The sequence below is a fragment of the Armigeres subalbatus genome, chromosome 2 (assembly GCF_024139115.2).
Source record: "Armigeres subalbatus isolate Guangzhou_Male chromosome 2, GZ_Asu_2, whole genome shotgun sequence".
Classification (NCBI taxonomy): domain Eukaryota; kingdom Metazoa; phylum Arthropoda; class Insecta; order Diptera; family Culicidae; genus Armigeres; species Armigeres subalbatus.
In genome coordinates this window covers 301200037-301213766 of record NC_085140.1, presented here as the reverse complement: position 1 = coordinate 301213766, position 13730 = coordinate 301200037, and the positions used below count along the sequence as shown (strand labels likewise).

Sequence of the window (13730 nt, the reverse complement as noted above, 5' to 3'; positions counted from 1 at the left end):
TAGGCAAGCTGGGTATACTGGTGAGGTGATAAGACCAAGAGGTGGTGTAGAAATAGAAGTAGAAGATAGTACTTTGTGGCAAGGCAAAATAACAAGGAAAGAAGGTATTCTTCCCTTAGTTTAAGTTGCAAAGGATACAAGTTTCCACAGAAACAAGGATTAGTGCAGACAAAGGTGTCACAACGCCGGCCTTTGTCTGGTATATAACATAACAAAGAACCGATATAGATGCTTGAATAAAAGTTTGATGGAAATATGATTTATATCGCACTACAGTGTGCAGGTTGTCCGTCATAATAACTCAATCTCATCAAGTGTTGGTATAAGCTTTCAGAACATGAACAAGGTGACGCTAGTGGTAGGTGGCTTTTTGGAATGGACACTAGCACCAAAAACTAAAATATGGCACATTTTTAACATCATTCTAGGCACTCTACTATGACGCAAATGAAGCGAGGAAGCAAAACGACGTACTTCAAAATCAGTACAGAGTATATCTATGTACCTAAAACAAAACATATTACGCATTGCAAGAAAAATTGTTAGTCCTGGAAAATTCGAAGCGCCTCCAATGAATATTTTCCGGGTTTTTGATCAAAGGCAGCTAATGCTAAATTTGAGATGTTTTGTTTATATTTATATCAATGACATTTCTATATTCAACTTGCCTAGGACGTGGTTAGGTTTTAACAGAGAGCTCTTGTAATTTTCGATGAAAAACTGCTTGTATCAGTTGGGGGAGGACCTACCACAAGGCTGACCAAGAAAGGCTGTCCAGATTCAGTTAGCCGCTGATAAAACCAATCATTATGAACACATTTTTTTAAGGGCATGAAACTGTATGACATTCTTCTGAATTTGATATTTCTTTGATTAACTGTTTTGAGCACTGAGCCGCTAAGCAACCAGTCCTATATACTTCGGGTTAGTGCTGATGATCAGTCCTTACATGTTATGTACGCGTGTAAACACGTCATTCAACTTTCTGGGCTTCATGACAGTTGCTTTGGCATCATGTTCAATCCAACGCACACTTTGTATGATTTGTTCTATGCGGGGATTGCCTTCTGCGCGTTATTTCCGCGAAGCTATCCAAATTTTTCTTTTTCTGAGTAATATTCAGTCGGATTGCTTAAACGTTTATCGTCTCGTCTACTCAAAATGCCTATTGTATGAAGAGTAAAAGCGTCTTGTACTTTAATCTTTTTGTAGATGTTGTTTATCCTATGTCAAATATGTTATCATGATCTGAAATTATTATGCAGAGAAGTCTTCACCCAAAGAATGTAATATAGAATAATGTAAAATAGAACAAGTTATGCCAGTTTTAGGTTCTACATTCTACATGATCAATCCATGCAGTTTGCCCAGCACGTGTTCCACCTAATGAAATTGCGCCAAACGTGCGATACCCGCGCTTGGCACTGCAAACTGCAAACTGAGCTACCAATGAACAAACGTTCATTCGTGATTTTGAGCAACCCTGCTGCCGGCGAGTTTTGAGCATGCGTACCGGCGACCAAGTTCATTCCGTCTGTCATTCTACTCGGGTAAAAACATTACCGAATAAAGCCGAAACTGGTGCTGTCAAACAACTGTCATCCAGTTGCTCTGCAACAGCGCGGGTGCGGAGTGTGCGTGCAGAAAAATTGAAGTGCGATCGAATCTGAATCGAGAAATTATTTATTTAGTTTTAGTTTCTAACGTTTATTGAACTCGAATTTCCGGCACTTCGACGATCATGGATGTGTCCACCGTGGACGGCTTCAATTCCTGGCTTAATGGGAAACTGCGGGAGTTCAACACCGATGAGGGAGTCTTCGGTTCCTATATCATGAGTATCCTGGAGGGGGATGAAACCAATGAAGAGAAAACCGAGGCCCTGGAAGGGATCCTAGCAGAAATTCTAGTTCGTATAAATGATTTTAATTCATAATTAATAAGCATATGTAAAATTCATGTTTTAGGAAACGGATTTAAACACATTTATCAAAGAAATTCTCGATAAATGGAAACAGTGTCAGCAGGTGCAGGACACTGGAGCTTCCAAGCTGAAGCTGGACGTCGACGAGCAGCTGGCGAAGCTACTGGAGAGTCAGAAGCTGGCCAAGAAGGAGGAACGTGAATATACCGAAGAGGAACGGCGAATCAAGCAGCAAATTTTATCCCAGTACAGCCAGGTGAGTCATTGGAAAACTCGAAGATTTTTCGCGTAGGGAGAATGTAGGTACCGATGATAGTGGAAATAATTGTACTTGCTCATCCTTATTTTGTCGGAGAATTCTTCCCAATTTACCCCGAAATATTCATGTAAATGTTCTTACAAACCACCAGATTTTTTTCAAGATATTACCGCGGCATATGGTTCTTAACCTCCATGATAAATGGGAATGAGAATTCCATGGGGATTCTACCAACTGTTCGTTTAATATGATGAGCAATTTAGAAAACACTTTGATCGAAAAACAAATTATACTCGCCCTAAGATTCTATAAACTTGGCCGCATCTGAAATCAAAATTAAAATACGTGCCAAGTTCTAGCGGCGGGAGTCTACACCAGTATAGTTGACAAGGTAAGGTGTCTCAAGGAAGAGCAAATGACGGTTCTACAGTATCATGACGGTCACTGCAATAAAGAGAGTTTTATTTGTGTCGTCGACTGCTCTACTTTAAGAAGTGCTTCTCTAGCTTATCAGAGGCAGGTGATTATTAAACTGGGTGTTGGTACGTCATGTATGGTAGTACAATCCTACCAATGCATTTTCAGAGAGATATAACATTGATTTGCAGTCGAATAGTCGGAAAAGGCCGGGTTGTGAAAAGTCGTGATTATATGTAATACGGACATCAGCCATTAAGAACCCTCAGGTGCGACACTGAGTACTAATGATAAGGATTCCTGATATAGCATTGTGTATCAACCAATTTTCTCTGCAATAATTTCTAGTATTCAGAGTCGGTTTGCTAACTTGAATATTGTTAGTAGAAGCCATTAACTGTTTTCAAGGGCTGCAGGATTGAAGGAGCGAATTTTTCGTATATATTTATTAGGGTGTCAATGAAAATCGACTATTCGAATTTCAAAAACGGACAGTGCTCAAAAGTTTCATCTCCCCGAAAAAAGTTTCTATTCAAAATTTAAGTTCAATCGGACTTCGTTAAGTGTTTGACCAATAAGGTCAAAGTTTGATTTTTTTGAAACACAAAATTTTTCAAATGAGTAGGGGAGCGGGTGTAGATGTGGTGTTATCTCTCAATTTTTTTGAACGACATTTGGCATAGGAAAAATTCGATCTCGAAAAGTCCCAAAAATTTTCAAAGTCTCCAAAAGTAATAAAAGACATTCGGCATCAAAAAGAAATTTTCCTGTACATCCCCCATAACGGAGTCTGATTAAGCTGAAATTTTGCATGCGGATTTTTTTTTGAGGAGATGAATCTTTTGAGCACTACCCGTTGTTGGAATTCGATGGTCAAATTTTTCCCATACACTCCATTGGCACCCTGCCCATTCTTTACAAGATACCGTCGACTCTTTACACTTCGTTATTGAAGGGACCATTGAGGTGAGGAGAGATCGAGGAATGCAAGAAACATTGAGGTGGGTACTAGATTGGAAAAGCTTGTTGCTATGAAAAACGACAACAAAACAAATATCTTTTTTAGATCTTCTGAATCGTAATTTAACAGTAGTTTTATAAACACACATGAATATTTGTGCTTGGTACTATTTCCTTCTACGTTCCAAAAACTTTGAAACCAAATCCACAATCAACAGTAAAGGCTGGATGACAATAGCGCGTTGCGCGTCGCGTCGCGCTGGGCATTTTGTAGGGGAGGGACGTTCAATATGCGCCCCTAAGCAAATCTTCGAATTTAACGATGATAATGGTCGAAATTATGTACTTCCAATGTGTTAACCACTAATTTTACTAACCATCTATAATCTTCTTCTTCTTATTGGCATTACATCCCCACACTGGGACAGAGCCGCCTCGCAGCTTAGTGTTCATCAAGCACTTTCACAGTTATTAGCTGCGAGGTTTCTAAGCCAAGTTACCATTTTTGCATGAGGCTAACACGATGATACTGTTATGCCCAGGGAAGTCGAGACAGTTTCCAATCCAAAAATGTCTAGACCGGCATCGGGAATCGAACCCAGCCACCCTCAGCCTGGTCTTGCTTTGTAGCTGCGCGTCTTACCGCACGGCTAAGGAGGGACCATCTATAATACGGAATAAAAATTTGGACGAAAAACCAATTATTTTACGAGAAAACGATTTTATTTTGAAGCGCTGCATTTTCGTGCAAATTCAAACCATGCGGGCTGAAACGCATCACCCCGAAGCTAAAACGCGCTAGCCTAAAAATGTAAACAAACAGCAGTGAACAGACAGAAGAATCAATTTATGAAAAGTCCTATTCTCGTTTCCACTCCAATGAAAACTTATGAAACGTTAATTAATTTTTGTTTGTTTAATTTACGTGTAACTAGTTGATGTGTGAATTCAAGACCGGTTGATTCTTTAACTTATTTACTGGACTAAGGACTAATAACTGGATCAAGGCTACAAGGTCTATAGAAGCATCAAAAAATCGATCGAACAGTTTTAAACATGGTACATACCCTTTATAATACATAGAATAGAATGCGTACCCAGCATAGGTTCAAGGTCGTCCATGAAATCCATGGAATAGGCTTTTGGGTCTACACGCGGAACCAAAGATTTCTTAGATTGTGATGTTAAGAATATAATGTGATCACAATATGAGTTCTTGGCCATCCAAGAAATCCCTGGAATAGGCCTTTAGGTCTACATGTGTAACCATAGATAGATTGGATTGATTCAAATATGGTACATGCCCTTTGTGATGCATAGAATAGACCGCGTTCCAAGCATAGGTTCTTGGTCGTCCAAGAAATTCCTGGAACAAGCCCTTAAATCTTCATGCGTAACCAAAAGTTACTTGGATTCTTTCAAATATGGAGCATGCCCTTTGTGATGCATAGAATAAAATGTATCCAAAGTATGAATTCTTGGTTGTTCAAAAAATCCCTGGAATAAGGCGTTTGGATCTACATACGTAACCATAGAGCAATTGGATTATTTCAAACATGATACATGCCCTGTGCCTATGCACCACAAAGGGCAATTCTCTTTTGTTTTGTAGTAGATCTTAAGGCCTTGCTCTAGGTATGTTTTGGATAACCGACAACCTATGCCGTAGATACATCATATTCTATAATTTAAAATGGGCATGTACCACATTTAAAATCGATCGATTTATCTTCGGTTACTCGTGCAGACCTGTGTGCCAATCTCAAGGGATTTCTTGGATGATCAAGAACCTCTGCCGCTGACTTATTCCATTCTACACATCCAACAGGGCATGTACCACATTTAAAACAGTCCGATACATCTTTAGTGTAGCGTGTAGATCTTAAGGTCTAACTCCAGGAATTTCTTGAATGACCCAGAATCTCTTACGATGGCTCATTCTATTCTAATCATCCAAAAGGACATGTGCCATAATTTAAATAGTCCGATTGATCTTTAGTTACGCGTGTAGATTTGAGCTAACTCCAGGTATTTCTTGGATGACCGAAAACCTCTGCCGTTGACTTATTCTATTCTTCACATCCAAAAGGGCATGTACCACATTTAAAACAGTATGATTGATCTTTAGTTTCGCCTGTAGATCGGAGGACCTAACTCCAGGGATTTCTTGGATGACCGAGAACCTCTATCGCTGACTTATTCTATTCTACACATCCAAAAGGACATGTGCCAAAACTGAAACAGTCCGATTGATCTTTGATTACGCGTGTAGATCTGAGGACCTAACTCCAGGGATTTTCTTGAATCCCCAAAAATCTAGCCTGAAGAAAATTCTATTCTCAGTAGTCTCCGTACTATTTACTACTCTCCCTTCGTCTCTCTTCTCGCTTTTTTCTCTGTTGTGCAATTTCACTTGTAACTTACACCTCTCACGTCTCGTTTCACACTATTCACATCCCATTTATCGATTGTCATATTCCTCTTCATGCTTTGTTACTGCTCATTTCTCACACAATGTATCTCGCTTATAACTTCTCTCCTCACTACTTGTTTCTCGCTTTTACTGATCACATCTTATTTCGCACTTCTTACTGCTTGCCTATCGTTTCTCACTTCTCAATAATCATTCTTTTTTCTCGCTTCTCCCATCTCACTTCTCAGTTCTCATATCCCAAATCTCAGCTTACTTCTCATCACTCATAACTTCTCACTCATCACTTTTCACTTTTATTTTCTCACTTTTCAATTCTAACTTTTTTACTTTTTAATTGATATTCATTTAAAAAATAAATTATTATTGATTCGGAGACGAGCCAGCCTAGGGCTGAAAGTCTTCATAATAAAGACAAAAAAAAAATTGGCACATATTGGCCTTCTCAAACTATGACATCCATAGTTAAGCAGATCAGTTGGGTGCGTTTTATCCTACATGCAGAGGTTTTATTAAAATGTGTGTTTCTCTATGAAGAATGTAGTAAAGTTAACTTTTTAGTAACTTGCAACAATCTTTAATAATTTGTTTTTCCAATAGAGGTATTAAACTAGAAAGGAAGATTGTCGCTGTCGTCACTGGCGAAACATATTTTGCTGGCGAGGAATTCTATCGGGAATTCCTTAGGAATGCCTGCCTCCAGCAACTTTTTCGGCAATGTCTTCAGGAATTCCATCATCAATTTCGCCGGGAACTGATCCGAAAATTCCACCATGGGAGTTCCTCCGGAAGGTCTTCTCCGAATTCTTCTAAAAGTCCCTTCTGAAATTCCTCCTAGAGGAATTTCTGGAGGAATTCCCGGAGAAATTATCAGTGGAATTTTTGGAGAAACTGCTGGTGGAATACCCGGAGTTGATTCCCAGATGAAATCCTGAAATATTCTCAGATGAATTGCTGAAGAAATTACCGGGGGTTTGTTCTGAAGAAATTCCTGGAAGAACTCTTGGAAGATATCCTGGAGGAACTCTCAAATTAGTTTCCGAATGAAATTTTGGAGTAAATTCCGAGTGAAGTTCGGAAAGAATTCTAGGACAATTCCGCGGAAAAATTCCCGGAGAAATACCTGAAGGAATTCCTGGAGAAGTACCTGAAGGAATTCCCGGATAAATACCTGGAATACTTGGACGAATTCCTGGAGAAATTCGTAAAGAAATTTTTAGAGGAATTCTTGAAAGATATTCTGAAGTAATTGCGGAAAGAATTCCAGAATGAAATCCTAGAGGATTTTGCTATTGAATTTATGGAGGTATTCCCGGAAAAATTCCTGAAAGTTATCCCGGAGGAATGGAATTAAAGGTAGTCCCACACCTCGGGAATTTGGTCCGCGGATTTTTTCCTCATATGTTTACATATGCAATGTTTTCGGGATTTGGGCACAGAAAATCAAAACCACGGACCCATTTGAAATGCACGGGGACCAATATCCGGCAGAAAATTTGTTTTGGCGGCTCGGTTGGAAAAAAAATCAAAGCGGTTTGATTTTGGTTTGACCTGTCGGGGGCGGAGTCGAAGTTCGCCGAACATGTCTGAGCGACGACCTCGAGCAGGAGCGACGACCTCGATGACATAAATTGGTATGATTTAGCCTTGCATAAGAGGTAAAATACCAAAAAATAATACCAAAAACTTATATGCAGAATACTTGAGGCATACCATGCTTAAGTATTTCAATACCAAACGAATAATAATTGGTTATGCATTTGGTATAGAAATTCAATTTAATAACTGAGTTTGTTATGGCTTAAGTATTGTGCATATTAGTTTTTGGTATTATTCCTTTGGGGCCGTACACATTTTACGTAAGCATTTTTTCTGGCTTGATCGACCCCCCTCTTCCCTATGTAAGATTTTTTTCATTCAAATTATTTTTTATTTATATGGCGCGTAGGAAACGACAGACCCCCCTCCCCCCATAAATGCTTACGTAATATGTGTACGAACCCTTTGGTATTTTACCTCTTATGCTGGGCTAGTTCATAACAGAGTATGGTATCAATAACAGAATTAAGTATTATTGAGCCAATCTCTCCTGCTCGGGTATTGTTGGTCGGATAAATTGATTGTTCGTGCCGCTGTTGGTGGTGCTTGTTGGATGCTTGACTAAACGAAAGGTGGAGTCAATGTTGGTCCAACTGCTTGACCAGTGTGTACGCTGCAAAAGTGCAACATCCATTTGTCCGCTACTATTATAGTGCTTGTTTAATACCCCACTTTTCCTCCCGACAGCTCTCGGAAAGTGAACCGGATGGGGACGACGACGACGCTGGGGCTGGTGGAGGGGGCGGTGGTGGTGCCGGTCCATCGTCCAACGGAGGCCTAGCACGTAATACCAATGCCGCCGATGTAGCCGCCCTGGTGCGGGAGAAGCGCGAACAGGCCAAACTCGAGAGTCAACAGAAGAAGGAGAAGGACAAACAGGACCGCGAAAAGCAGAAGCAACTGCGCGAGGAAAAGAAGGAAAAACGCAAAACCGTCAAAGGAGAACGGAGACGGTAGCGCCCTTGAATGGGTTTTGTCGACGAATTTGTACAATGACATGGACAAGGAATGTTTTAGTGCAGAAAGAAACGCTTCCCCGAGTTTGGATCATGGTCCGAAGAAAATACGCAATAACGATAGCATGTACGTAGTTATGCAATTGACGCGTTTGTTCAATCAATGAATTAAAAAAATCGCAATCAGCAATGTTAAACAAAAATTGATTTATTTAAAGAAGAATATCACGTTTCTCGAAAAGCTATAGCATAGTTACGGTGTACTTCGTATATTGGACACTAGTGGTACTCATGTTTTTCTTTTGAAATCCTTATTTAGATTGCTATCAGAAATCAAGGTGGGTAAGGTAGGATAAAAATCACAAAAGCATGAGGATTACTACTCCTGGCCGCGCCCATCTTCACCGTAACTTGGGAGGGAAAGGAAGTGTTTGTGTAGTACTTACTTAACGAGAGGCCCCCGACTCAGCGACACTATCATAAGTACCACTGAGTTGTATATTGGGTCAGGATTTGCCTGTAGCTGACAATGTGACCGTGGTAGGTCTTACACCGTAACACACCACGCAAAGGTGTCTACCCAGCGGGGTCCAAAAAAGAACTTAGATAGAAAGCCTGCCCAAATAACATGTTAAGTTTTAATACGCTCTTAAAGACTATAATTTAGTCTTCAAGAGTGTTATAAAACCATCATAAAACCAAAATGTTACTTAAGGTGGAGAGCCATAGTGTTAAGGGTTCATTCACAAATTACATAACACTAAAATAGAGCATTTTCAACCCCCACCCACCCCATCGTAACGTGTTTTGTATTCGCGAATACGAAGGTAATGTCTCTACTCACTCTTATGGCAAAAATTCATTGCTATCTGCCAGACTGTGCGTGAAACATGGTCGCCAATCACTCTTTCTTGTTCCTCCACAGAAAATTCCACAAAGGAACTGTCAGGCTGTGCGTGAAGAATTTAACTTCGTAGTCGCGAATGGAAGGGTTCTAAAATTTGTAGGGGCCGTAACGCTCGGACAGATACGCTCCCACCCTCTAAAGCGTTATGTAATTTGTGAATGGGCCCTTATATATATATATATATACCGATCGATTTCCTTTAGAAAATTGGCCCGATCGGAACATTTAATTTCGGAATTCATGAAAAATCATTGTTTTTTTTCCCAAATCAAATTTTTTTCAAGACCGGTGTCAATGCATTTTACTTGTCATAAGACGAATTTGTACAATCCCATTGAATTCCACCACTTAATTGTATCTTGACAGATACGTATTTCGACAGTAAGGCCGTCTTCAGTGTCTCGTACTTGACTCGACTAAGTCGAGTCAAGTACGAGACGCTGAAGACGGCCTTACCGTTGAGGTCGAAATACGTATCTATCAAGATACAATTAAGTGGTGGAATTCAATCAAACTCGTCTTATGACAAGTGAAGACATTCCACTAAAAAGCTCAAAATAATTTTCTTAACAAAATGCATTTTAATTAATGCAATAACGTGCAAAATAATAGACGAATGTGACCTCTAACCCTAATGTGCTTTTTTGACCGTTCTAATGTGATATTTTTTAATACATTTTATGATACACGAAAAAGGCATCATCGCCGCTAGGTGGATTAATCTGTTTTTTTTTATTTGAATTTTAAAGAAGGCTACCAACAATACCAACAGATTGAGTCTTCCACGTAGTAATCATAATAGGTTGGCTCCTTGGTAGAATAATCGGAAAGGTAACTGAAACCGTCGTACAGTGTTTCTTCGCCATAGTCGTCGTCGTCGTAATCAGCATACTCCGGATAGTAAAAACCGCTGCTAAAAGCTGGTTGATAAAGGCCCGCCAAGCTTCTGAAGATGTTTTGACCACTGATGAAATCTGCATTTAGGACAATACTAGTTAGGAAAACCATCCAGCTCCAGCTGTAACATCCTACTTATTCGAAACCCATTGCTGAAAGACAATATCACAAAGCAAAACAGACACGTAGCGTGAAATACATTTGAACTCATTTTTTGTTTTTCTACAACAGAGCCTGACTACCAACTGATTTGCTTGGTTGAGTTTTTATTGTATTGAACCACAAAATATGATCATTAGTTAGGCTGTCGTTAAAGCAATTGTATTTCAATGTGCCAATGAATTGATGGCGAAGTTGTGCTGAAATTGGTTATTTCCGTTATGCACTAAATTTAATATGTTCCAAATTTAATATACCGTTTTGGCTCAAATTCCGAACAAAACTTATAAACCGAAAGGTGGGATGTAAGCGCCTCATAACCTGAGACCCATAACTATATAAAACTGCCCATGGTTCTCTGTGTGGGGAATTATTTTACTTGTTTAAAAAATTTTACAAACATGAATAAAACATGATTTTGCTTTTGCTAATGTTGCTTGTTAAAATTAAAAGCTTTTATTTTTTTGTGAATTTTTTACCTTGCTAGTGTAAAATAAATAAAATTTGCTCAAACTGCACTTGGGAGAAACGATAATAGCTTCACCGGGTCATCGAAAAATGTTTAAATAGTTTTTTTCCATACGAATTTGAGCCACCCTAATGTCGAGTTGGGGGGCATAAAAGTATCATCGTGTTAGCCTCATGATATACGAATGCAAAAATGGTAACCTGGTTTAGAAACCTCTCAGTTAATAACTGTGGAAGTGCTTAATGAACACTAAGCTGCGAGGCGGCTCTGTCCCAGTGTGGGGATGTAATGCCAATAAGAAGAAGAAGAATGTCGAGTTTAACAACAGAAAAGTCCACAACGATATTCTCCGAGCGCGTAACATCTGCTGGACCCGAAACCCCCTTTAGAGAGGGCACGGCCGATCGGAGAAAAGTGAATCCATCAACACAGCACCAGATCTAGGAGACACTCGAAACCAGATCCGACCCTGGCAACACACGTCCGACCGCAATTCCAATCTGAATGGGGTACGCCGTTCGTCTCGATCACGCTGACCGAGAATACGCTGAGCGAGCTAGCACATGAGCACGGACGATCGGGACGGGCGTACATGAATGTCATCGGATGCAGTGCTTTCCGCAAGCCCAGATGTTATAAGGCAATCCATAATGCAACGTACACACCAGTCAAGCAGTTTGACGAACATTGACTCCGCCCCCAAGAAAACGCTTCGGTTGCTGCTTTGTTTGAACGTGTGTGAAGTTGTTCGAACAACCATTTGACAGTTGGCGACTCGGTTGGAAAACATTAAAAAGGTTTGATTTTGGTTTGAGTTGTCGGGGGTGGAGTCAAGGTTCGCCGAACATGTTTGAGCATTTGTAGTGAAGTTGCACAAACCCCCATATATTTTTTGATTGTTGGTGCTCAAGTTGGCGCTTCGGTCGTTCGTGTGTGATATTGTTGGTCGAATAAATTGATTGTTCGTGTCGCTGTTGGTAAAACTTGATGGATGTTTGAATAAACGAGAGGTGGAGTCAATGTTGGTCAAACTGCTTGACCGTGTGTACGTTTCATTACCGATGGTGGATGGAAAGCAAACTATAGCAGTAGCTGGCTACGCTGCCACGGTTTCGCAGTTCTCGGCGATAGACGACGACGACACTCGGACACTAATAGTGCTTGGCGGTGTATCGACGATTGTCGGCGACTGGCGGGCACTACACGTGCTTAAGGCTCAAGACTCCATCACAATGTTTTGAAAATTAATGACTGTATCACTTGTTTGTAATTGTGATTCAATTGGTACGGAAAAGTGAAGCAGCGATAAATAAATGTTGTTTACAACTGGGGTGGGCGGAAATGGGGTGGTAAAAATATGCCAGCTGATGCATAATGCTGCCAAACTTGACGAATTGTTTATTTTATATTATAAGACATGTTCATGGTGTATCAAATATATGGGAATTTATCGGTATAAAAAATTTTATACACCACTTGTGTAGTAGATAAAATGGAAACAATAACTTAATTAAATATTTTGGCTATACTGATTCTGAGCGAGTTAATACAAATTCGAAACGATAATAATTAAGTTATTGTTTCCATTTTATCTACTACAATGGATTGTAATAGAAGCTTACATAACATGTTTATATATTTATTTTTGGTTTTATTGTTCAATCCGACAAACAGCAATGATTTTTTTCAATAAATAAATCTGGCAACGGTGAAGAGATGATTATTTTCTTGTGTACCCAGCAAGGAAGGTTACTCTAACTTGACCCTAATATGAGTGTATCCTGTTAGAAAGTTACCGTCATATGGGGGGAAGATGACCATTGGGGTGAAGATGATCATTTGATGTGTCAGTCAAAAGTGCCTAATTTTTTTATGAAACGTTCGTCTAGTAGGTCAACCATATTATCTGTTCAAGTAACGTTACTTTTATGATTACTCTGACACATTATCAAAAAAAAACAACTATAATAAGTATTTTAAAATGAAAACGTGTCGCCGAGTTTTTTTTAATGAATTCTATCACCTTCAAACAACTGATTTGAGCTATGAAATAGATTTATAAAATTATAATACAAACTAATTCACAGCATGCTCTTGCTATCCTAGTATAAAAACATGCTACTATAATAACATATTTTACTTTGATTCGGTGAAAAAAACTAATTTATCGACAATGACTAATAAATTTTTCTTTTTTCAGTTCAACCAAACCAACATTATGTTGAATTGATCAACCATCTGCTAAACGGTGGCTGTCATAGTTGTTTGTTTATTTCCCTCTATGTCAGTGCAGTTATATTTTCGGAACAATTTTGTAGTGTAAATACATCAATAATGCCTCGAAAGTACGTAAAAACTGCCGGCTCAAAGGCCTGCTTCAAGTACGCACAGGAAGACTTGTCGGCCGCGGTGGCATCCGTCGAGAGTGGTAAAATTTCGATCCGCGAGGCTACGCGTCGATACAGTGTTCCGTATGGCACTGTTTATAATCGAATTCATAGATTGGGCACCGGAAAACACGGCGGACAGACCGTTTTGAAGGACAACGAGGAACGTGATCTATGCGAGGTGATACAGGTAGCAGGGGAATGGGGATTTCCTCTCACCAAGTCGGATATACGATTCCTCGTACAAAGTTATTTGGACACAAATAAACGTGAAACAAGATTTAAGAAAAATCTGCCGGGATATGACTGGATTTGTTCGTTCCTTCTACGTAACAAGTCAACACTATCCGCAAGGTTGTCAGAAA

General features: G+C 39.6%; 1 protein-coding gene across 1 annotated transcript; it reads left to right on the top strand.

Moving 5' to 3' along the window:
* Positions 1-1592: 1592 nt before the first annotated feature.
* Positions 1593-8749, top strand: LOC134216624 (coiled-coil domain-containing protein 43). Its single transcript, XM_062695484.1, has 3 exons — positions 1593-1909; positions 1968-2180; positions 8278-8749. The coding sequence occupies exons 1-3, from the start codon at positions 1742-1744 to the stop codon at positions 8545-8547; spliced, it is 651 nt and encodes a 216-aa protein (XP_062551468.1). The 5' UTR covers positions 1593-1741; the 3' UTR covers positions 8548-8749.
* Positions 8750-13730: the final 4981 nt, after the last annotated feature.

What these genes read in the sequence shown, in the direction of transcription:
- LOC134216624 (XM_062695484.1), top strand. Translation starts at nt 1,742, where the DNA reads ATGGATGTGTCCACCGTGGACGGCTTCAATTCCTGGCTTAATGGGAAA. An exon ending in GGATCCTAGCAGAAATTCTA is followed by an intron (nt 1,910 to 1,967) that starts GTTCGTATAAAT and finishes TTCATGTTTTAG; the next exon opens with GAAACGGATTTAAACACATT. An exon ending in TTTTATCCCAGTACAGCCAG is followed by an intron (nt 2,181 to 8,277) that starts GTGAGTCATTGG and finishes TCCTCCCGACAG; the next exon opens with CTCTCGGAAAGTGAACCGGA.